At 48.5% G+C, this 25,557-nt stretch overlaps 1 protein-coding gene across 2 annotated transcripts in view; it reads left to right on the plus strand.

Moving 5' to 3' along the window:
* LOC116946660 (gamma-2-syntrophin) overlaps window positions 1-25,557 on the plus strand; it is a 114,439-nt gene that overhangs the window by 57,322 nt on the left and 31,560 nt on the right. For both annotated transcript variants that reach the window (XM_032961824.2, XM_032961823.2), the window contains exons 2-9: window positions 5,125-5,256; window positions 6,775-6,831; window positions 7,136-7,193; window positions 8,165-8,208; window positions 10,834-10,875; window positions 13,437-13,539; window positions 20,745-20,836; window positions 25,110-25,237. In XM_032961824.2, coding sequence (XP_032817715.1) covers window positions 5,125-5,256; window positions 6,775-6,831; window positions 7,136-7,193; window positions 8,165-8,208; window positions 10,834-10,875; window positions 13,437-13,539; window positions 20,745-20,836; window positions 25,110-25,237 — 656 coding nt within the window. The remainder of the gene's footprint in view (window positions 1-5,124; window positions 5,257-6,774; window positions 6,832-7,135; window positions 7,194-8,164; window positions 8,209-10,833; window positions 10,876-13,436; window positions 13,540-20,744; window positions 20,837-25,109; window positions 25,238-25,557) is intronic.

Consider the following 25,557-nt stretch of genomic DNA (forward strand, 5'->3'; position numbering starts at 1 on the left):
GAGTCGAGAGCGACCGCCGTCGTCCATGCTTGCAGCAGGCCCCCCGTTTTTTTACTTCGGGGAGCTCCCCCCCCCCCCATTCTGTGGGACGGTGGCGTTGGAGAGCTCTCACTCAGAGAGGGGTGACGGTATCGGACACTCTAATGAGTTTTGTGGCCAGCATTTAACCTTTCATTGAACTCCTCATTTTACGATGCCCTTTGATTACGTCTTGTCAATACGTTTTTGTAAGGTTTACCAGGTCCTCCTTGATGTCAAGAGTCTGGCGAACGTCACCGCCTTTCATTTGCGTTATCGCAGTGAATTGCATATTACGCCCTAATGAGTGGCACGTGTGTGAGATTACAGTTAAGCTCGCTTTGAGAGTGCACGAGTGCCTAACAGTCGTTAAAACCATTTACTCATAAAGAAAGGGCGCGCCGTCCATCCGTTCAATCTTCAGCAGGCATTCTAAGTTTGCCGCTTGTCTTCGCCGCTATAGATTGTAATGCGCAGGGATTGCCCATTCAAGAAATGTTTGGTCCACGAGGGGAGTATTGCAGCCAACATTGCAGATCGCCAGGGGCACTCGGCGAAAACAGCTAAGTGTTTTTTTGACTTCATGCTGCAGTGGTCTCGGCTAATTTTGTCACAGTAGCTTCCAGGGCACGCAGTGAGACCCTTCGTGTGTGCACGCCGGCAGGAATTGCTCGCTTCGTGTCCTGCTTGCTCAGGAGGCCACATAACCACAGCCAGCTATGTCTCGATATGAAGAAAAAAACATATTCAGTAAATAACACATTCCTGCGGAGGGAGCTGGTAGGAACGTTGGGTTGCTCCGTCAATGGCCAGGGTCAACGGCGGCGTGGTGTATTCCGCAAATATGCCCGACTGTGAGGGCGGGCACAAGCCGGCGTGAGTAGGTTAAACGTTGAGTTTAATAAGGGCACCACGGGGTGACCAGCCCCTCCCCACCCAGCCCCACCCCATCCAGCCCCGCCCCTCCCACCCCCCACCCAGCCCCACCCTCCCACCCAGCCCCTCCCCACCCTCCCATCCCCACCCAGCCCCTCCCCACCCAGCCCCTCCCTACCCTCCCCTCTCCACCCAGCCCCACCCCTCCCACGTGGACAGACATCCACAGACATACACAATTAATCCCCTGCCTCCTGTGAATTAATCCCGATTGGGCTTCCAGTCCACTACGTGTCCTATAAGTATAACTGTACTTATTTACCCAGCAAAGCCATCACGCTGAGGACAAAGATACGCGTTTTCAGGACGGGCCTGCTACATTTGGGATGTTTGGTCACAAAACCAATTATATTGTACGGTACTGTGTTCGTTGTGATGGGATGAAACTGGAGACCTCAGAAGAAGCCAAGGCAGGGGGGGGGGACCCAGTGAACCCCATGCAGCAAGGCGACTGAGTCAGCATTCGAACCCACCTCCTCCTCGCTGTGTGGCGCGAGAGTTACCACGCTACCGCCCTAAATAAACAAACCACTTCCCTCGGGAACGAATTAAAAAAACCGCGTGAGATGTACTCAAAAAATTGATTCGGATCCTTTGGCAATTAACGTCAGCAATGACTTTCATGAGCTTTGGTTTCACCGCTTTGCTCCAAAATCTGCGCTTGTGGGCAGCGGGATCACTGGCGCCAGACTCTGGTTGCACAGCGGCCACGGGGCTGAGTCGAGTGTATGTCACTCTCGCAATGGACCAGAATCGACGTTGGCTCATTGCAACAATTGAAGGGAAACAAAAAAAACCACAAGCAATTAAAATGAATGTTAGCTGTGTCGAGGCAATTTAAGGGACACTCTGTTGCATTAAGAAAAAAATGCATACTTTGTGTTTTGCCTTGTGTTCAAACATTTGGAAGCTAATGCAAAAGCATTTTTTTAAATATTCTGCAAAGATGGTCAGAATTTCTGTACAAAACAGCTGACTCTGCCCATAACATACGGCTCTTTAATTATAAATAATACATACACATCAATTTATGTTATTTCTACGAGGTTTCAATGTTAACATAAAAAAGCCACTGAGCTTTCATATCAGTTTCACACACGTGGAAGAGTAGACCAAATGTCCCCTAGAGTTGGCTCGAATGGAGACCCTTCCTCCAGCAGTGGTGCGAGCCAGCAATGTCAGGGCTGCGCCTGTACCTACAACGCCAATCCACGATTGGGTTTGAGATGGGACGGGATGGATTCATACATTCGGATATAATTATGCATGCAACTCTATTGCTTTTGGTAAGATGATTATCATTCTCATGTTCCGTGCTAACCATTTTAGTTACTGACCTTTTGGGGCCCACGACAGCTGTCAGAATGCTAATGTGATTTTGCATCTGGACATCCGTGTAAATGTGACTTGGGCTTCAGTCTGCGACACGTCTAGAGTTGGCACTTAAACATCTTGTCACACGCAAGCGATTATATCTCCTTATAGTGTACGCAGTAGGGCACCCACATTTTTAATGGGACTTGGATATGATGAAGATTTGCTTTGAATGGCCAACAATTAAACTTTGTTCACGTCACATTTATTACTTGGCTTGGAATGAAAATTCAATGTCAGTAGTTTTGCTTCACTTCCCGCACGTTGATGGAGATTATATAAAACGTACATAGAAACAATATTTTAACAAATATATTGTAGAAATGAAATTAGCGGTGATTGATAGTGTAGTATCTGCGCATTGGTCAGCTACATGCTGCTACAAGTTGCACTTCACAGCTTGGATAACAAACAACTCAACACTTTCATCAATAACACTGTGGCCTTTAAAGTAAACATATATAAAACAGGAGATGTTCTGGGCAATGTGCCTTCTTCATAGTACGTAAATAGAGAGGCCAGTCGAGAGCACATTACACCATGGGGCCTGATGAGAATACATTTTTCTTCCTAATGACCAGTTTTTATATGTGCCTATGAATGGTGACATGAGAGTAGCCATTTAGTAACGAGCAAACTTCAAGAACCAAAAACTATGACGACTGCATCAAGTAATTTATATTAAAAGAAAAACGATAGAATGTTCACGAGCTTACATCAGTTCCTGCGCGAAAATAAAACTGTTGATAATAAATCTCAAACCCTCGGCGGTCGTTGCGATTCAGCGAGTCATGCGTGCTGGGGCGTATATTTGCGAAGGCTCCATGGCCAATTCGTTTTTCCTCGACAACGCACGGTAATTGACACCCTTGGGCAGCGAGTGAACTTAGACGATCGCCGCCATGGGAGAATGGGCAGATGTGTGTGTGTGTGAAAATGCGCAGGCAAAAAAAACGAACGTTATGCGTCGAACATCACGCAAACCCCTGCTGGGCTTGCCGCACGCAGGAACGCGTTACCTTCTCATTTTAGAGCTCGTGTCTGCGCGCAGTAAAAGCGCTCACTTCACAATTATCATCATAATTATTTTTTTTATTTTGTCTTTCTCTGGTCTAACACTGGTTGAAACTATGCCCTAACGAAGGCTGTCTCTGATGTAGACCAATCAGTTTCAAAAACCAATCAGTTGCAAAGACAATGCATATATCACAGAGCATGTTTTGTTTGCATGCTCATCACATGATTTATGCTCACCACATGAATTATTGCAAATGGTTTATATTTGGTGTTTGAACATCTTAACACCTGTTTGATGGCCGTAAAGGGTTAAACCTATTCTTATACTTTGATACTGGCAAGAAAGGTCCCATGTTGTAGCTTCTCACCCCGAGCTATAAATTCCCTGATAGTGGCATTGTCTTTCTGCTGTTCGCCTTTCGGCGTACTCTGGTCTATCACTGCTTGAGACTATGCCCTAAATAAGGCTGTCTCTGGTGTAGACCAATCAGACAATACCTATATTACCAAAGCATGGTTTATTTTCATGTTCAGCACAAGTACTGTGTGTGGTTAATGCAGACATGATTCCTCGCCAAAGGATTCTGTTTGGTGTTTGAACATCTTAACACCTGATGATGATTGCTTGTGTTGCAGTCGAAACGTCGTGAGAATTTTATTGTTTTATATTTTTATTATTTTATTGTTTCCCTTCTACGTGACTTTACCGAAAGAACCAAGAATATGAATCCCTGCAGTCACGAAAGCTTTAAATCAAAATCTTAACACCTGTTTTATTGCCAGAAAGGGTAACACCTATTGTTATACTTCATTTACCCAGGAAAGCCTCGAGATTATTTTTACAGAGGGTCCTGCCAAGTTTTTCGCAATATGGGAGCGATATTCACATGTTGGAGACCCAGTAGAGTTATTGGGCAGGTACATATTTTATAATTGGAATGTTTTGGCCAATACCGGTTACATTGTGGTTTTATTCATGCATTTTAGCTATGGAAGGAAACTGGAGAACCCACAGCAAACCCATGCAGATCAGGGGGAGAACATGTGAACTGCACACGCAGAACGGCGTCCGAGTCGGGGATCGCACACAGGACCATCTTGCTGCGAGGCACGAGTGTGGCCACTGCGCAACCACCCTGCCACCCACAAACGAGGGCACAAACTCTCCGATCCTCGATGTTGAACTTTAACCCCCACGGGAGCGGTGCCCCATGACTCAAGCAGTCAGCACCTCCATTTATTCAGTTATATGATTCCACATTACATTGCACAAACAATATTTATATCCTGGTGATTGAAGCGCTCTGTACAGGTCGGGATGCCGCCGTGGTGGAACGCTTAGCACACTCTAGTGGAGGCCCTTCTGACAGAAGTGACGTGAGCAAGTCATTGCAGGGTTGCACCTTTATATTGTGACGTCAGTCTCTGACCAAATCACCCACAATGCACCCGATCTCGTCATATATCTCAGAAGTTAAGCAGGTATGGGCCTGGATAGTGCTTGGATTCGTGACTGCCACATACACCAGGTTGCTATCGGCTACTGCGGAGTCGACAGAGGGGCCGTGTAGCAAAATCAATTCGTGTGCTGTGCTTCTGTGCGCCGTGCTCCTATTGCATCGCACGTCCGTGAACAGGCGGCGTCGGCCTGGGGTAGGCCTTCATCCAGCAGTGGATCGAACCGTGGTCTATGACGGATTAGCGTCGCAGCCACGCGAATCGCTCGCCCTGCTGGTCTCGCTAACGGCTTGGCGCTTGCGTGCGCGCGTGCACTTTCAGACGAAGAGCGGCGTCGTGCTGCTGCACGATGGCAAGACGGGCTCGCACGAGGTGCGGCTCAAGCTGTCCAAGGACGTCCTCACCGTACAGAAGCAGGACGTCGTGTGCGTCGGTGGAAGCTCCGTCTCCAACGTGAGCTCGAACGCGGGGCGCCACCGTTCCCTCCACCTTCCCCGCCCGCCCGCTCGCTCGCTCGCTAATGACCGCTTTGTCTTCTTCGCAAGCCCTCTGTGGTTAATTAGCTAAATGGTGTTTTTGTTTTATTGTGTGCGGTGAGTACAAATAAATTCACCCGCAAAATAATTGTTTAGAATGTATCTTGCGGATGCAGTGCGCGCGGCGATGCACAGAAGGAATGGGACGTAGTTCCCGTATCCAGAACTATAATGGTGCAAGTTTAATACCTGCGGGGATTGAAGTTTTTCACCGTAAGTTAGAGGATAAATAACGTGTGGGTGAAAAATAAAGGAACTCAGCATAGGTTTTAAAGGAACATCGTTTTTAGTAATCTAAATATGTATACACTTTTGCGTGAAATTCTAGCCTTTTTTTAAAGCTGTTTTTCTCATCTTTATGGCAATGAAGCCTAAAGAGGTTGTTTAAAATATTTTCGGCTTTGACAAAAATGTCAACGGTTGCTGTTGACCTGCAACTGTTGTATGACCATTTCTAGGCGAGGGTTGATGGTCCTCTGCACTGGCAGGGGTGTGTGCTCAATATTCACGTAAATAAGATTTTTTTTTTTAATGGGCCTCACTACAATCTTGCAGATCCATAAAAACAACTGTGAAATCAGCCATCACGTGTCATCTGGCGCGACACTTTTGTTAACACGTTAAATTGTTACAGAATGTAAATGATCCAAACGCGTGAATAACGAAAGACCCAAAAGTCTTCTTTAAACTCCTAAAACTCGAAATCTGAACATTTTAAATCTGAAACTGGGCTCAAGTGCATTGCTAATCACAACTCATGGATCAGCTCTGGGCAATAGAAGGGCAGAGACATAAAGTCCATTCAAGAGGCTGCGATAAAAAAAAAATCAATGCTGGACTGGGTCCAAGTGGCTCAGTGGGAGGAAAATCCAAACTAAATCTAGCGGGGAGGGGGGGAGGTGATATAGGGTGGATGTGGGGAATGGGCCCAAACCCCCGAATCCTCGGTTTAACTTAAAACTCGACGGAGCGGTGACGGCTCGCGGTTTGGAAGCGGGAGATCCCCGCGAGGGGGCCGCGTGATGGAGAGGCCGAGGCGTAGACAGGGGGGGCCTCGACGGCTCCGTGCGACCTGTGGCGCTGCCACCCCCGCCGGGGTGGTGATGGCTCTCACCGCCACCCCCGCCGGAGGCTCTCACTGCCACCCCCGCCGGAGGCTCTCACCGCCACCCCCGCCGGAGGCTCTCACCGCCACGTCGATGCGGTGGTCCGAAGACGCGGGATGCCATTTATCCTCATTACGGCGCGTGCCGAGGAGGAGGTTGCGCGCTAAAGGTTTTGGTGTCTGTCACCGGCGAATCCGACGGGTGACTTGCGGTGTGAACTGCTCGCTGTGTGTCACTGGGCAATGGTTTCGTCTCGGGTGTTTGTTCCGCTCGTTATTTGTGTGTTGTTGTTGTTGTGTTGTTGTTGTTGTGTTGTTGTTGTTCTGCAGGAGCGAACGGTCACTCTGTGCAGGCAGAGAGTCGGAGGGTTCGGACTCAGTATCAAGGTGGGAATCATTGAATGGGAAATAAGAAGCACAGAATAAAATGCCTATTACGTTTCCTTTGGGACATAAGTAGTGTACAGGCTTCACACAACCTACTCACATTTCTTGTTCCTTTCAAATACAATTGTAACGGGTTTTTTTAACATAAGAAATTTCATTTTTTCGGTTTGCATTACCTTTGAAAGCCACAATAACCTCTTCGTAATTCATTGTATTGTAACATTTGAAAAAAAAAACCTCGTTTTTGCCAACAACCATGACATTCCGTATTAACGTGAACACGCGTTTGTGTGTTGAGATATAGGGTGGAGCAGAGCATAACGTTCCCGTGGTGATTTCCAAAATTTTCAAGGATCAAGCAGGTAGGATTCGCGCACATTCCGTCATCACAATAACAGCAGCAATTTTGCCGACTTTAATGGCAACCGAGAAGAACAATAAAGAATGGGCCGTCACGCAGAAACGTCGCGTTGAAAGCACGTCCATCAAATTGTTTATCGATGGGGAGTAGACTCTGTAATGAGTGAGGAGTTGGTGATCTGTGCAGAGTGGCAGCGGTTTAGATCTGCTGCTTCGCTCGGGGCAGTTCGCTGCAGCAGCGTGACCCAGTTCCCTTGCGTTCAGGCAACGCGTTTTGTTATGTGTTCAGGCAACGCGTTCAGGCGACGCGTTTTGTTATGCGTTCAGGCAACGCGTTCAGGCGACGCGTTTTGGTATGCGTTCAGGCAACGCGTTCAGGCGACGCGTTTTGGTGTGCGTTCAGGCAACGCGTTCAGGCGACGCGTTTTGGTGTGTGTTCAGGCAACGCGTTCAGGCGACGCGTTTTGGTGTGCGTTCAGGCAACGCGTTCAGGCGACGCGTTTTGGTATGCGTTCAGGCAACGCGTTCAGGCGACGCGTTTTGGTGTGCGTTCAGGCAACGCGTTCAGGCGACGCGTTTTGTTGTGCGTTCAGGCAACGCGTTCAGGCGACGCGTTTTGGTGTGCGTTCAGGCAACGCGTTCAGGCGACGCGTTTTGTTGTGCGTTCAGGCAACGCGTTCAGGCGACGCGTTTTGGTGTGCGTTCAGGCCACCGCGTTCAGGCGACGCGTTTTGGTGTGCGTTCAGGCAACGCGTTCAGGCGACGCGTTTTGGTATGCGTTCAGGCAACGCGTTCAGGCGACGCGTTTTGGTATGCGTTCAGGCAACGCGTTCAGGCAACGCGTTTTGTTATGCGTTCAGGCAACGCGTTCAGGAAAGGCGTTTTGGTATGCGTTCAGGCAACGCGTTCAGGCGACGCGTTTTGGTGTGCGCCTCCGAGCCGTCTGACGCGCTTGCCTCGTCTGTCCCTGCAGCCGACCAGACGGGAATGCTCTTCGTCGGAGACGCCATTCTCCAGGCAAGTGCTGACGTGGAGTGACGAGGAGCAAGGTGTGGCGTGCGAGCTTGCCACTCGCCGTGCGCATCGTGAGCGGTGGTGTGTGGGGGGGGGTGACAGCTGTCACGGCCTGCTGCCCCTGGGGCGTGCCCCCCCCCCCACCTCGTGCTGCCCCCCCCCCCACCTCGTGCTGCCCCCACCACCCCATCCCCGTCACACCACCGTCCCGTCTGCCACTCGGCTGACGCTCGCGGCGGGCAGCCGCCGCCTCGCCTACCAACACCCTCCCAGAGCGCCGTGCCAGAGAGGGCTTCTTCACAGCGCCGAGGAGCGCGCTCGCGAGCGAGATGGCTCCTGCGCGACATCTCCGTTTGGCACATCAGTCGAGACGGGTGATTGGGCGAGCGGGCGAGCGGGCGAGCGGACCACGCGGTTCCCGTCAGACGCCTCGCACCCTCGGAAGTGGCGCGTTCAAAAGCACACACAACTCGGCAATCTTTACAAGCAAACAAAAAAGTGTGCGGTTAAAACAAATCTCTAAACTCTCCTCCGTTCGGCGTTCTGGTGGGGGTGGGAGAATGAATATTGCCACGAACGTCGGTGGCGTGATGCGTGTTTAATCGTAAGCTTTGCTCCGCACCTTCTCCCGGACTGGAGACATGCAAATTGCATGCGGCGCCTCATTCCGTTGTAATGGCATCGTCGCCACACTCGGCTGCAACAACCGCGGCTCAACGGAATCAAACCACGGGAGGCTCCCCCTCTGCGGCTGCACTTAGAGCCTGGCGGTCCACCTGGGGATTAACCGATGCAGGTTGCAATTCAGGTTTACTGTTGTTGTGTTTTTGTTGTTGTGTTGTTGTTGTGTTGTTGTTGTTGTGTTGTTGCTGTCCCCCCATCTTTCCTCCTCGCTATTTGTGGGCGCGCACTGCGACCGCATGCATCGCGCCGGCTTGCCCCGCGCTTTCTGCCGCTTGCAGGGCCAATGGACGAATCCATGAAGCGCTGCCCGCCCGCCCGCTCGACGTTTCGGCAACGCGGCCCTTAGTAAGGGCGCCGCGGGAGCGAGATGTTAACTACCTCGCCTGGTATACAGGAGGTCGTGGGTCCGATCCCGACCCCGATGCCTGCTGCTGCTGTATATTTGGAGTTGGCATGTCTCCAAGTCCTCTGGGGTTTTCCCTTCACATTTGGAAACATGCGTTGAGATTATTTTGGCTGCTATCCATCTCGTTGATAAGCCCCTTCGTCGAGCGCTCTCATTTGTAGCCAGGTCGCTTCTGGAGAAGAGCTACATAGCTCAGTGGGCCTTACCTGGTTAAATAAAAAACAGTTCAGTTTTAGGATGTCGGGGGTGGGGGGTAACTTGGACATCGTGCATGCAGGTCGCGAATAACTCTGTCATGCAAACGGAGCGCCGTGCGTTTGAGTTAAAAATCGTCGATAAAGCTAATTGTGGGGTTGTCAAAACTGGCGAGAAAAAATGTCCCCTCATTGATTCCGCTAAAGTGTTTTTTGTTGTGCGTGCCATTTGCGGCAGGCGTTTTACTTGTCCGCTTGACGCATTGTGCAAGCGCCTGACACTTATCGATTGCGATGGTGGGCGGCAGCCTCCTGGCAGCAGATGGCGAATGTGCATGTCACCGGAATGAAACAATGGGGAGGTAACAGCAAATGATTTGGAGGAGAGAAAACAAAAAAAACCACAGCTAACAACCGCAAGTGAAAAGGAATACTTTTATTGTGTGACGCACCTCGCATCGCTTCTCACGCCGAGACCGTTTGTCATAGTTAAGGCTGGAATCCGCAGCGCCCACATGACAACTTCGATTTGTCACGTGCGTGACACAATTATTCGCGACCTGCCCCAGCAGCCCGGCCACCCGAGGTCAATTCCCCGCTTCGGTGAACGTCGGTGGCGAGTGGTTATCGCAAGCGGCTCCGACCGCCCACCCCCCGCCCACCACGAGCCCGCACTGATCGGCGTGCCGAGGGGTTATGGTCACGCAACTTTGGTGACCGGCACGATGCGTGGTGCGCCTCGTCCAGCGGGCGATTGACAATGAGGCTGTACATTATATTGTTGTATGATTTATTGCAAAGGGTTAATGTGCAGCCCTGCGATTTCCCTCTGATAGAGAGCCCCTCTCGGGCGGTGTTCATCATTGCAAGGCCCGACGGGGCCACTGGCGGCCCCCTGTTGGCCTTTAGCGCGGCCCCTGACATTACACAAATGTGAAATCACTCCCCGTCGTCGTCGTGAGCTGCCAAACCCAACAATGGTTTCAAATGTGTGGCGGCCCTCGCACTAATTATGTCTTATCGGCGAAAGCGGCCCACGCCCTCTGAAAATTCGTGAAGACCACGGCTCTAGAGTGTAATGTGGCATACTCTTTCACACCTGCCAGGCATCTTGTGAGAGGTAGCAGTACACACGTGTTACCGCACTGCACGTGACCTGCCGCCAATGCGGTGTGCCGTTTATACTGCTGGGTAGACAGAAGCGGGGGTGATTTAGGAATCTTACACGTAGTGTCAACTGCACGTGAATAAATAGACGTATGGTTTATGCATTTATGCGGGACGCTTGAATAAATTCGATACTCAGAAGTGGCGGTGTGTGATTGATACTCTCCTTCGCTGCAGGTGAACGGAATCAATGTCGTGAGCTGCACTCACGAAGAGCTGGTAAGTAGAGTAGTTCACGTGAAAACACACTCGTTGCGTCGAGGCCACATTATTATTCTACGTGTACGCATCATTTCTCGACGCATAAACTTGCTCAAATTAGCTTTCGCACACCCATCATGTGTACGACTTATGCATAATTAACACATATGGTCTCATGGTTTTAACAAATGTCCTTAAGGTTATCGTAGTTGGTTAAAATAGCCAGAGATTGTTTACGGGGCTTGATTTCAGAGTTGTCCGGGGCTGAGCTCCAGAAAATACTTCCCCACCACTCGCTGTAGAGGCATAAAGGGCGGAATGGTTGGGAGAATTGGGGGTTGAGGGACCCTGGATAATTTCCGATGGGTACTTAAGCACCGATTATATATTAATATTCTCCGAGAGCAAGTTTGTAAATCGTCACCCAGTGGCAATGGTGAAAGCGATGGTCATTTTGTTATTTGTTGAGCAGATTTCCCGAGGTCCAATGTTCAGACACATTAAATGCGAATTAAGCACTGCCTGTAAATGTCTTGAGGAGTGTGCTTCATAGCGATCGACGGATAACATTGTACGTTCAAACATTCATTTGGGCATAAAATACTGAAAGCGAATTCTTGGAATATTATACTGTTCAATTATCATGGGCTTGGATTTAAAAAAAATCCCAGTGAACATCTGGCAACGGTGGGTCACGCCGGGTCACCTCGTGTCTCCACGAGGTCCCCCACGTGATCCACACCCGTCGCGTTCGTCGTGTTCAGCGGAATTGCCTCCGGCTCTGAAATGCAACATCAGGCGCAATAATGTGACAACGGACGTGGGAAAATAATCGCGTGTTCTGCGAATGCAGTGATATAGCAACAACGCAAATGAGAGGTTTTGTTTATGTCCAAGATTAGGGCGACTTCATTCACGCTGACAGTAGAACACGGAAACTGTGTAATTGTATCATTGGGGAAACAGAGACGAGGTCGCCGTTGGGTTTGACAAATGTGCAGGTTGACACAAAATAAGAGGGATAGCCCACAAAGTCACTTATGCTCATTGTTATCCGTGCCTCTTGCCGTCGTATGGTAAACTCGTACAGCGGGATCTTCTGTTGTACTGCTGGATAGACAGAAGTCAATGGGTGATGCTAAGAAGAAAGGGTGAATGTCTTTAGGCTCAGAGTGACTGGTGGTGCCGACTCAAAGAGAACAATCATAATGCATCACGGGCAATCGGTGTTTGTTCATTAAGATGGTGCTGGCTAGAACTGTAGCGCAATTCATCGATTAACCGACTGTAAAATATAATCGACTACTTTATTGTGCTCGATTACTTGGGCACCTTTACGGTGGTGGCCACCCCCGCATCCTGCCCACCGAAGGTGGGAAACCCCGGCAAGCCCTTTCTAGAGTCACATGGCTGATGATGCAAGTAACTGAACCAAGTCCCGTCCATGACCTCCCATCCGGCGGCACACAGGGCAACAGGGGTGAGATCTCCCAGCCCCAGCTGTTTACATGTTATCCGATGAGTCGAGAGTAATCAAGCAGATAACCGGTCGAGTGATGGGTTACATAGGGACAACACCCCAGCTCGAGTGCCGACTCAGAGTACTGTTGGCGCTGGCTCACGCTCACAAAGAGCGGCACGGGCGGCTCCGAGGCAAAGTCTTGGAGCTCTCTGGAAGGCGATGGCATCATTAACTCTGCAGCACGGTACTTTAACCCTGGCCTTTGAAAAAAACTTTTTTTCTTCGTTTTCAATTGGCATATTGAAGACGAGTTTTCGAAATTGAATTTCCACTCAGAATATTTCACCCGTGTATTTGAATCGTACCCCCCCCCCCCCTCCCTATACGCTTTATAAAGAGAAAAAAAGTTGCTTGCTAAATATTATTTTCAAGAGCGCTTCATAGTTGTGGGAGCATTATTCGACTCGACTTTAATGCAAGGAAGTAATTTCACAAACCATTTACTGTAGTGAAAATGCCAACTTCAAGAGGATGTATTGGACTTTTCAGGTGGAACTCATAATATAGACTGTGCCAAGGCCATTAGCATGATGTAGAAAGGAACAAAACATAAATTAGGGTGGAAAGAGGGGAGTATAAACCCTCCGCTATCCACAAGTTGTTTACGGTTTGGCTCTTAATTTTTTTTCTTCTGTGTTCTATGTCCGTATGTGGTCTCACTGAGAGAAAATATTTCATATGCTAATAATCCATATGCAGTTCTTATGGCGCAACGGGGAGGCATAACTCATGGCGGAGCAGCATACGCGAAATGAAAATTCCATAATGCATTAACCTCGAGGTGCAAGCGTTCCTTATGGAGAGGCATAATTCCAAGGTCCATAAAGCGGAGAGAAACACACGCAATGCCTATACAACAGATGGATTTTCCAATCCATTAATTGCGGGAGCACAATACGTAAATAAATAAATATTCGCCACGAAATGCAAACATGCTTTTGTGCCGGTCACGCTAATTATTGTTACTCAGAGAATTGCTTTTTTTTTTCCTACCAAAAGGCACAAGATGCCGTGCGGGCCCACTCCACACGTACCGATGGTGTTGTCGCGTGTGCAGGTGAGGATTCTGCGGAACGCTGGCGATGAAGTGACGCTGACCGTCGGATACCTGAAGGAGGCCCCGGCGTTCCTCAAACTCCCTTCCAGTGAGGAAAGCAACTGTGAGTGCCCCCCTCCAGCACGGAGCCTCCTCGTCTTGAGTCGCCCCACACTGTGAGCGAGACGAGCCCGTGGGCGTCTCTCGCTTCAATCACTCGGTGGCGTTCAGCGTCGTTGACACATTCGAGGCGCATGGAAATATCGGTGCCGGTCAGCCATCATCGACCTCGCCCCCTTCCCACGTGACACACAAATTTTGAAGGTCTTTGGTTATCGATCCGCTGTAGGTTCATGCGCTGCCCTCTGCACCCTCTCTTTCCCGATGGCGCTCGCGTCTCTGTTAAAGGTAGTCAGCCACTCCGTGTGAAATCTAGACACTCACTCCGTGTGTAGTCTAGACACTCGCTCCGTGTGTAATCTAGACACTCACTCCGTGTGTAATCTAGACACTCACTCCGTGTGTAATCTAGACACTAACTCCGTGTGTAGTCTAGACACTAACTCCGTGTGAGATCTAGACACTCACTCCGTGTGTGATCTAGATACTCACTCCGTGTGTAGTCTAGACACTCACTCAGTGTGTAGTCTAGACACTCACTCCGTGTGTGATCTAGACACTCACTCCGTGTGTGATCTAGATACTCACACCGTGTGTAGTCTAGACACTCGCTCCGTGTGTAATCTAGACACTCGCTCCGTGTGTAATCTAGACACTCACTCCGTGTGTGATCTAGACACTCACTCCGTGTGTAGTCTAGACACTCACTCCGTGTGTAATCTAGACACTCACTCCGTGTGTAATCTAGACACTCACTCCGTGTGTGATCTAGACACTCACTCAGTTTGTAATCTAGACACTCACTCCGTGTGTAATCTAGACACTCACTCCGTGTGTGATCTAGACACTCACTCCGTGTGTGATCTAGACACTCCGTGTGTAATCTAGACACTTACTCCGTGTGTAATCTAGACACTCACTCCGTGTGTAGTCTAGACACTCACTCCGTGTGTGATCTAGACACTCACTCAGTTTGTAATCTAGACACTCCGTGTGTAATCTAGACACTCACTCCGTGTGTATTCTAGACACTCACTCCGTGTGTAGTCTAGACACTCACTCAGTGTGTTATCTAGACACTCACTCTGTGTGTAATCTAGACACTCAATCTGTGTGTAATCTAGACACTCACTCGGTGTGGAATCTAAACACTCACTCCATCTGTAATCTAGACACTCCATGTGTAATCTAGACACTCACTCTGCGTGTAGTCTCGACACTGCGTGTGTGGATTACTCAGCCAGTCACAATCTCTACAGGCCAATAAACATGAACCTGGACTTAAGTTTAAGTGATATAGGGTTGGCATCTGGTGTACAGAACAATTATAATAGCCAATGGGGGTGTAACGATGCATCGATTCATAAAAAAATATTGATTTTTAAGCTGACAGTACACGCATTGAACCACGTGTGTTAGAAACCATTGTTAGATTCGTATATGCTGTATGTAACTCCTTCACTTCACTCCAGTAACCACCAGAGAGAGAGAGAACAGAGACATGCATTCTTCAATAAAATCGTGACCCTGAATTGCGACAATGCAACGAGTCGCCGGGGGTAGGGATTAATCCCAACCCTAATCGCCAATGATCCCCTTATTGACCCAACTGACCCAGGAGACTGTCAAAGCAAATTGCTGTTCGGAAGAACCTGTTGAAGCCGTGCAGGAGTTGGGGCCGGAACCTCTGTCTTCTCGCACCCTTGCACCACCAGGTGCTCACACTTGAGGTTGAGCCGATCTGGCTGGCTTACTTCGAAAGCTGGACGCTTCTTCAATTTTGCTGATGCACACTACCTACCCCACGACACTTCTGAGTGCGGTGATCCCCGCCGTGGGCAGCTGGACAGTGAGACAGTCAAGTGTCAGTCCACGATCGTGCACTAGTTTATATCGAGGACATTTGTTTTTTTTTTGAGGGTACCATTCCAAAGGCGTCCATATTCCGGGACTGCGGGGGAGGTGGGACAGTCCTAGTGTGTTGAATCTTCACGAGCAAGAGCACAAAAAGCTTTTGCTTTATTTTTACTCGTCCCCTGTATTCGTGCGAGCTGTGGTCACCGTGTTTTTGGCAGGCAGAGATGTGGTCGGGCATTGGTCAGCAACCGATGGCTTTTTCTATTATGGCTTGCGGTGGATGCGGCTTGAGAAGGGATAGGGCAGGGATAACAGATTTGCTGTATTATTGCATCTTCACCACACTGATGCATTCTGCAATAGCCCTGGGGGCAATAGCCCTGGCTGCCGGTTTGAATCACAGAGCCAGAGTAAGAGATGCGGCCACACAGAGAGATAGACAATAACATGCGACAGTAAGAAGCATGGACGCACAGTACAATACATTGGATTTTGCCATTCTGCATGTGTGTGTTGGGTTTAACGGCAGTTTCCCACATTGTTCCCGCATCAAAGCAAATATTTGCGACAAAAGAATAGTCCAAACATTCCAAATCGGGACCCTCTCGAAACAAAAAAAGGATTGAGACTCAGTGAAGCTTTCCGAGATAAATGGTAAAGAATGGCAAATCGTTATTGTAACAGTTTATGGAGACCTGAATGAGGTGGAGCGTATGATACATCTCGTGTAGACGCAATATCATTCGTCAGACATGAAAGGCAATGTGCTCGCGTGGGCATTTGAAAACCGTGGACAGCCATGTGCTGGAAGAATATATTTCTTTGGTATTGTTTGGTGTGGCAACTTTCTGATCCGCCCCGACTGAACATCAGATTTCTGCACGATAGATAAAAGTTTAAATTTCTTATAAACTATAAAAAATAAGCTATCAACTATTTTTTTTTATTTTACCCGGTAAGGCCCACTGAGCTATGTTGCTCTTTTTCAGAAGCGAACTGTCCACGAATGATAGCTCAATGAAGTGGCTTATCACCTGGAAATGTTTCGCAGCCAAATACTCTAAATGCATGTTGAATCCAAATGTGGAAGGAAAAACGGGAGGACCCAGAGGAGAATCCACGCGACCACGGGGAGAACATGCAAACACCAAATACACAGACGTCAGGTTCGGGATCGAGCCCATGGCCTCCTGTATACCAGGCGAGGTAGTTAACATTTCACCACGTGCCATAGGTGTGGCTCAGGCCACCTGATGCCAAACGTGCTGCGCCTTGCAAGTGAAGCACGGCCACGCGCCACGTGCGCACGTTACGACTGCGTGGGTTTCCATGGTGTTGCTGTCTGGCTCTTCGATGCGTTTTATGCTCGGACCGCGTGCATACTCGATAAGACGCCCGACGTTTCGCTCCACCAGCTGGTAGCTTGTTCTTAAATTCACTTCCTGAAGAAGCAGCATCATCATCAGCAGCATCATCATCATCAGCAGCAGCAACTTTGGTCAATCCACTGCTGGATGAAGGCATCCCCAAGCCACCACAACCTCTCGTGATCCTGTGATCTAATAATCCCCCATAGCGCCTGCACACTTACTGATCTCAACGTTACATCTTCTTGGTGTACTTATTCTCAAACGGGTTCCACTCATTGGCCGCCGATGTTATGCTTTGACCACCAGCCAGCACCTCTTCCGGTGATGAGGTCTGCCCAATCCCACGCGAGGAACAATCCAAAAACACACCGATTAACCTGCACACAATGCCCCTCGTGACATTAAAAACTGGTTCTCCCTCCCCACACGGATAAAGCGTCCAGTAGCACATTTGGCCAGAAAGCACAACTTATTTAAGAGAAAAACGTAAGAGAGGGGAAGCAATATAACTAGACAAAACGAAATGAATACATTTGTAATAACAATAGCTTACTGTGTTCACAGCGGTTTGTTATGGACAGTAAAATTGGTACCTTTTTTAATTGCCCTTTTTTTAAGGCTGTGGGTAAATAGAGGCACACAGACACATCCCCTTGGGTGCAACTCTAAGATCGATTTAATCAAACCGCATTCCATCGGTGGTGGTGGAAGGCAGACAGCCTTGGGGGCTGCTGGGTGAATGATTCACGCACCGAGTTACCCCGCGAGCCCACTTACTGCCCCAACATTGTGAGTGCCGAACGACCGCTACATTGATTAAAGTGAATGAAATTTAGGGGATGCATATTTTACCAACGTCGACGCTACCGTTCTCCGGATCATAATTAATACACCTGGCATGTTACGTATTGAATTGAAAAATATAGCAATTAAATTATATGATTCATATTGTTTGGAAGTTCATATTTAATGTTGTTGTGTTTTTTAATAAGCCTTATTTAAAAGTGCAGATTCATCAATTTTTCTCCACCCCCACCTCATGATTTGATGAATTGTCACATCCCTGGGTCACGGTTCTATACAAAAGTTGTTTCAGTCCTCTTACCCTTGACGGTGTTAGACAATATAGTCACTTCAGGATTTACAATTTCTCTCTTCTTCATCTTTTTCCACGCGTTTGTCCCACTCACGTGGGGTGTTCCGCTGTCCTTGCTAACCTTCTCCACGCTGCCATGTCCTGTGCCATCTCTGTTTCCACTCCTCAGGCCACCACGGTCCGATCGCACCACATCGCCCCCCACCTCTTCTTCTGCCTTCCCCTTGATCTCTCTCCTTCTTTCCTTCCACTTGCATCACTTGCACCGTCTGACCCAATTGAATGCAACGTATCCTGTGTATTCATCGTGATGCAGCGATGGCATGGCAGAGGGTGCACTGCGCTGCGATCTCAGTGACCTGCATCTCAGTGACCTGCATCTCAGTGACCTGCATCTCAGTGACCTACATCTCAGTGACCTGCATCTCAGTGACCTGCATCTCAGTGACCTACATCTCAGTGACCTGCATCTCAGTGACCTGCATCTCAGTGACCTACATCTCAGTGACCTGCATCTCAGTGACCTGCATCTCAGTGACCTACATCTCAGTGACCTGCATCTCAGTGACCTGCATCTCAGTGACCTACATCTCAGTGACCTGCATCTCAGTGACCTGCATCTCAGTGACCTACATCTCAGTGACCTGCATCTCAGTGACCTGCATCTCAGTGACCTACATCTCAGTGACCTGCATCTCAGTGACCTACATGTCAGTGACCTGCATCTCAGTGACCTGCATCTCAGTGACCTGCATCTCAGTGACCTGCATCTCAGTGACCTACATCTCAGTGACCTGCATCTCAGTGACCTGCATCTCAGTGACCTACATCTCAGTGACCTGCATCTCAGTGACCTACATCTCAGTGACCTGCATCTCAGTGACCTACATCTCAGTGACCAACATCTCAGTGACCTGCATATCAGTGACCTGCATCTCAGTGACCTACATCTCAGTGACCTGCATTTCAGTGACCTGCATCTCAGTGACCTGCATCTCAGTGACCTACATCTCAGTGACCTGTATTTCAGTGACCTGCATCTCAGTGACCTGCATCTCAGTGACCTGCATCTCAGTGACCTGCATCTGATTCCTGGCCACAGCGAACATCCGTGACGGTTATCTGCTGAACCGATCCTGGGCTCCCACCAATACTGACGTGAAAACAAACAAAAAACCAATGACTGACACGGATTGGGGGAGACATTCATCCAGAAATGGATTAAAAGAGGTTAAGATTATAAGTAATTGTTTTACGAATACAATGTCATGTAACTTCGCACACAGATACTTCAGTGCATATATTTAGAGCATACAGATCGATTTTAGTTGATGAATCGATGCATCTCGACGTACCTACAGCGTAATGAATAACCTCTTACAAAATACTGGCTAATGTTTCAAGTGAAAGAGTTAACGCGCCTTTGAAATATTATACATAGCATAACCACTTAAAAATTTAAAATATATATAATTGTACGTCTTGCACGTTCCGGAATTTGTTCTTGCACTGGAAGTTAATTTACATTTTTTTAAATTAAGTTGAGACAATTTGACAAATGTTAAATTACCTACGAGCTGGCGATGCGGCCACCGTGGTGCCAGTGTGATGGCATTGAGCTGGCGCTGCTGTGAATCTTGGGTTCAACCCTGGGTTCAACCCTGGGTTCAACCCTGGGTTCAACCCTGGGTTCAACCCTGGGATCAACCCTGGGTTCAACCCTGGGATCAACCCTGGGATCAACCCTGGGTTCAACCCTGGGTTCAACCCTGGGTTCAACCCTGGGATCAACCCTGGGATCAATCCTGGGTTCAACCCTGGGATCAACCCTGGGTTCAAACCTGGGTTCAACCCTGGGTTCAACCCTGGGATCAACCCTGGGATCAACCCTGGGTTCAACCCTGGGTTCAACGCTTGGCAGCCACCCAACCACCACTACGACTGTGGATTTGCAAGTGCAGCTGAGTTCATGATCTCCCATCTAATTCACCAATGGCTGTGCACAAAAAGGATGTAACATACATTTGTTTGTTTTCATGTAATTCTGCAACCTGTCATGAAAGTGGCATCATGATGCATCAGAATGTTCTGCAGTGTCACTGTCTATGGCCATTCCCTGATACGGGGGCCTATTTTAAAGGACATTGTGATGTTTCATTGAAGTACACGGAATAGCGGTACAGGCTACGACAGTTACAACGTTGGATACAGAGCTCTTATTCAACGAGAAACAGGTAAAAGCGCAGCCCTGAAAATGCATTACTCCAACAATGAATGGCAGAAGGGCTTCCACTAGAGGGAGCTCTGGAGATACCCCCTCCTCTTCCACGTTGGCCGGAAGAGGTGGGAGCACTCACACTTTACTCCACCACACGCACAACTGCGATCGACTAACCGCAGACCAGGACCATTCATATATTATTACTAAACAATTTTTATATTTATTATTACTAACCAATGTCATATTTAGCACTCAAAGTCCTCTTAACACTGACTATTTTGGTTGTCACTTACCGTTAAAATAGGCCCTGCCTGACAAGATATTGCTCTGCTGATGGGAGGATACAATAAATGTGAGCTCCATTGCACTCACGGAGCATAATTGGCAACGGGAAAAAAATGCCACTCAAATGTGGATTGCGACGTTGATAAATGTCCGCCCGACGTTCTTCCTTGTTGCACAGCGTGTTGTTTGGAACGATGTCCGACGTGTCGCTTCGTGTGTTGGAAGCTTCTTCAGGAGCAGAGTTTCCGGTTGTTCCTGGTGTTCGATGTGGGGCGGCCGATCTCATTTCCTTCATCTCGGAGCCAACGGGAGCACCAAAGATCACCACTCATGCATACGAGGATGACACATTATTTGTGTTTTTTTCTTTCCCCTTCCAGGCTCTCCTATCCCATCCAGCGACCACAGCAGTGGGACGTCCTCGCCACTCTTCGACAGTGGGTTACACTTAAACGGAGGCTCAAGCAATTCCGTATGTGTTGCTAGGCACTTGCCACATTAATAATCGCTCTTGTACGCAGCGCAAATACGTGGCACCGTGATGATTTGTTGCTCTAGCAACGGCATCTTCCTCCAAGTCCCATTATCGCACGGGTTCGGCTGCCGCTCGGATTTTCTCTCTCCATCAGCTTTTTGTTGTGCGCCTCTTGTCTGCTCACGTCCGCCCTCCTCATCACTCGTTCCACCGCATCCCCCAATCTCACCGTCTGTCTCGCGATGTTCCTTCTGCACTGCACCCGTGGCGTCTCCAGGGCTCATCTCACCGACGGGCACCAGTGAGGAGTCTGTATGTCTCTGTGTGAGTGTATGGGTCTCTATATGAGTCGACGGGTCTCTGTGAGGAGTCTGTATGTCTCTGTGTGAGTCTATGGGTCTCTATATGAGTCGATGGGTCTCTGTGAGGAGTCTGTATGTCTCTGAGTGAGTCTGTATGTCTCTGAGTGAGTCTGTATGTCTCTGTGTGAGTCTATGCATCTCTGTTTGAGTCGACGGGTCTCTGTGAGGAGTCTGTATGTCTCTGAGTGAGTCTATGGGTCTCTATTTGAGTCTACGGGTCTCTGTGAGAAGTCTCTATGTCTCTGTGTGAGTCTATGGGTCTCTATATGAGTCGATGGGTCTCTGTGAGGAGTCTGTATGTCTATGTGTGAGTATATGCATCTCTATATGAGTCGACGGGTCTCTGTGAGGAGTCTATATGTCTCTGAGTGAGTCTGTATGTCTCTGAGTGAGTCTATGGGTCTCTATACGAGTCGACGGGTCTCTGTGAGGAGTCTGTATGTCTCTGAGTGAGTTTATGGGTCTCTATATGAGTCGATGGGTCTCTGTGAGGAGTCTGTATGTCTCTGAGTGAGTCTATGGGTCTCTATATGAGTCGACGGGTCTCTGAGTGAGTCTGTATGTCTCTGAGTGAGTCTATGGGTCGCTGTGTGATTCTATAGTTCTCTAACCTCCATAGCTCTTCTAAATGGCATCAACAGATGCCCAAGCCGTCTAAGTCTCATCCTCCTTAGCTTGTTCGATTATATTAGTGACCCCCCCCCCACCACCTTGGCTTCCTTCTGCTTTTCTGTCGGGATGTTCCCAACATCCATCTTAGCTAAATTCCTACCTCTGTCCATTCAAACCCGCATTCTTATCGTGCCTTGCTCTAGAGCCTCCGTCTCCGTAGTTAATATCGGTGATACAATGGCGTGGGCTACAACAGGGATCAGAAAGGTAAACAATTATCACAATGAAAGCTTCGCAAATCCTTATTAAGACCTGTTATATAAAATATATCCATTTGTTTTTCTGTTCACACAAAGCTCATTTCCCCCACGCTTCCCCTTTTAATGTAGCATTTATGAAACCGTGCAATCCATATATGTGTACTGTAATCAACGTTCTTCATTCAATCTGCCGGAATTAGTTATTGTTCTCTCCGCATATGTGTGGAGAGAAAGTAAAATCATTTTTGCGATTTATAAAAAAAAAACTCCCTTTCATGCGGGATATTTTTTCTTTCTTTGTAAATGTCTACTACCCACTCGCCGGCGACACGTGACGACTCTTGACTCTGCGGGACACGTGACTGCGCGCGTCACACACTTTCATCCTGGAGCACAGAGGAGGAGGGTAGCTCGCCTTTGAAATCCCTCCGTGTTTTTATGTTATCTTTTTTTGTTGTTTACAAAGCATCCGCCTCACTATCATGCAGTTTGATGCCGCAAAATGCTTTCTCGTTTATATTTGTATCCTTCTCCTGTGCTCAACTTGCTGTTTGATTTTTTTAAATATATATGCATTATGTATATGTAGGCAGTTCACGCACACACGCGACTTACGGGCATCTCGATCTGTAGGCGCGACCTATAACAAAACGTTCTCTGTCATCACGCGCGCTCCTTGTGGACGCCTTACATCATCACGCGCGCTCCTTGTGGACGCCTTACATCATCACGCGCGCTCCTTGTGGACGCCTTACATCATCACGCGCGCTCCTTGTGGACGCCTTACATCATCACGCGCGCTCCTTGTGGACGCCTTACATCATCACGCGGCACGAGCGCTTCCCGTCCACGCCGTCGGCGGCACAATGGAAGCGCTGAACGCGATGGCTTTACCGGACGCGTTTCGGCCTCCCACCCCACCCCCCACCCCCGCTGCATAGGAACACAGCAGTCTGTGAATCTCAAACTAAGAAATGAACCAAACTAAAACTTGTTGTGACCAGGTAAGGCTCTCTCGAGCTAAATCACTCTTTTTCGGAAGCGACCTGGCCACAAATGATAGCTCAACAAAGTGGCGCGTCATCGCGTGCAAATTGATGATAGTAGCAGCCGCATACTCTAAACGCGTGGTGATGTTGATTATAAATGTTGAGGGAAAACCGGAGGGACCCGGAGAAAAATCCACACGACCACGGGGAGAAGATGCAAACTGCACATACACAGGGGTCAAGGTGGGGGACGAACCCACGACCTCCTGTATACCAGGCGAGGCAGATAACATCTCACCACCGAGACACCCATAACCCTGCCACCGACCACATTTACATTATACCACCAGTTAGCAAAACTATCGTCGTCCGCTCCTCAAGCCTCATCACTTCTCTCTCTCTCTTCCCCTCTTGTTATCTCACGCAACAATATGTGACTACTCCGTTTTGAGCCTTTATTGCATTCAAATATTTTGCAATGGTAACAATTTAAATTATCGCGACTCCGTGGGTGTTTGCCGTTGCGCTGTGTAGTCCTGCGATGCGTTTCCAGGCTGCGCCGTGTCTCGTTCGATTGTTGGGTTCGATGCCTTTGATTTTTTTGGCTCCACGTTCTGGCAGTTTTCTACGGGAACTGAAATTCACTTTTCCTGTAGAATCTCCAAGCGCATGCTGCTAAACGTCGGGCATCATGCCTAACATCCAAACAACACGTGGTACAATCTGGCCCGAGTCGCCCTTGAAAAAGAGCTTCTTAGCTCAATGGGCTTCACTCGTATTCTGTGATATACATATTCAATTGCAATAAGCAAGCACATAATTGCGAGATTTGTTCCAAATCCCCTATGGTGAACATTAGCTGTCATCTCCATTACCAGTTGCTAGGGGTGGGCCTCACGGTGTGAATGCAGCTGTCATCGTGGATGGTGTTGCTGTTGTTGCAGTTGTCATGCAGAAACTTTTTGGGCAAACGCCTCCCTCAAACGCTCTTCCATTCTTGCCCAGACTTTTTGTTCTCGTCCAGTCATCTCCGAGCTGTTTTATTTCAACTCGCTGCTGTCATCCCTGCCGCTGTCTCGCTCTCTCTGCCACCGTTGCCACGAAGAAACACTCGAACGTGCCACGCACTTCAATGGCAGACCCTGATCTCTTTACTCGGTGCGTCTGGGGGTCCCTTTGGTCCACTTTGCCTCGCCAACGCCCCCTTAATTTCCCTTATCTATTTGAAGTGCGCCTGATTTCATATCCAAATTACTGCGCTACTCAATTAAACTCATTTAAGTAAAGACAGTCTATTCATTTTAGACATGTTCGCATACATTTATTTGAATGGCGTCTTTCGCATTTAATTATTATTGCATAAGTCAATGTTTAATTTTCCCAGTTCGGGTTTTATGTATTTAATGGCTCTCCTTTGTGCGCCATATGATACAACGTGTCTCATTTCGTCAAGCACCGAGAGCTCAGAATAAGAGAGCCCTAAAGAACGATGATTTTGTAACTCGGAATTGTGCTTAGTGCTGCCACCTGAGGTACAACATATCTGGGACACATCGTGGGAAGAAGAATATCTCACAACTCTGCAGTAGGAGCGAACTACACTCAGAGTTATTGCCTGCAGTGGTGGATTATAATTGATTATTACAAAAATGACCCACAAATTACACAATTTGGATTACGTATAAGAGTCATCATCCCCTACTGGCAGACCAATGCCCACTCGCAGGCTGGCGCTGTCACTTTTTTATGCACAGGGACAGCTGCCAATGGGGGGGGGTCCCTTCAGATGTTTGCTTATGCATTTAGGTAAGCGCCATATACATTGCAAAGATTCGTATCAACTGACCAAAATTGGGATTTAATTTTTAAGTCCCGCAGACATCCCAGGATAGTTTCTGCAAAAAGAGGACGATCCCGTTTTAAAGAGAAAAGCAAGATATGTTAGAAACCCTCGTTGCTCTGTGCACGGGTCACGTGCCACTCTGTATAGCATTGCTGGTGCGGCTGTGGGCGTTGATGTGCAGCCGTGCGGTTTGTGCCGGGGCAGGGCCCGTCGCCCTCCTCGTCCCCCGTGAGCAGCCGCACACGTTGGGAGAAGCAGTGGTGCGACACGCTCTCGCTGCCCCTGCTCATGGCGCGCGTCTCCCGCTACACGCCGGGCACCGACCAGCTCAGGTCAGAGACCGCCGCGTTCGGACACACACGTACATACACACATACACACACATACACATACATACACACACATACACACACATACACACATACATACACACACATACACACATACATACACATACATACACACACACATACACACACACATACACACACATACACATACATACACATACATACACACATACACACACACATACACACATACACACACATACATACACACATACACATACATACACACACACACATACACACACACATACACACATACACATACACACACACATATACACATACATACACACACATACACA

This window comes from Petromyzon marinus, chromosome 27 (assembly GCF_048934315.1).
Source record: "Petromyzon marinus isolate PM22_M1 ecotype Great Lakes invasive population chromosome 27, UKy_Petmar_22M1.pri1.0, whole genome shotgun sequence".
NCBI classification, from domain to species: domain Eukaryota; kingdom Metazoa; phylum Chordata; class Hyperoartia; order Petromyzontiformes; family Petromyzontidae; genus Petromyzon; species Petromyzon marinus.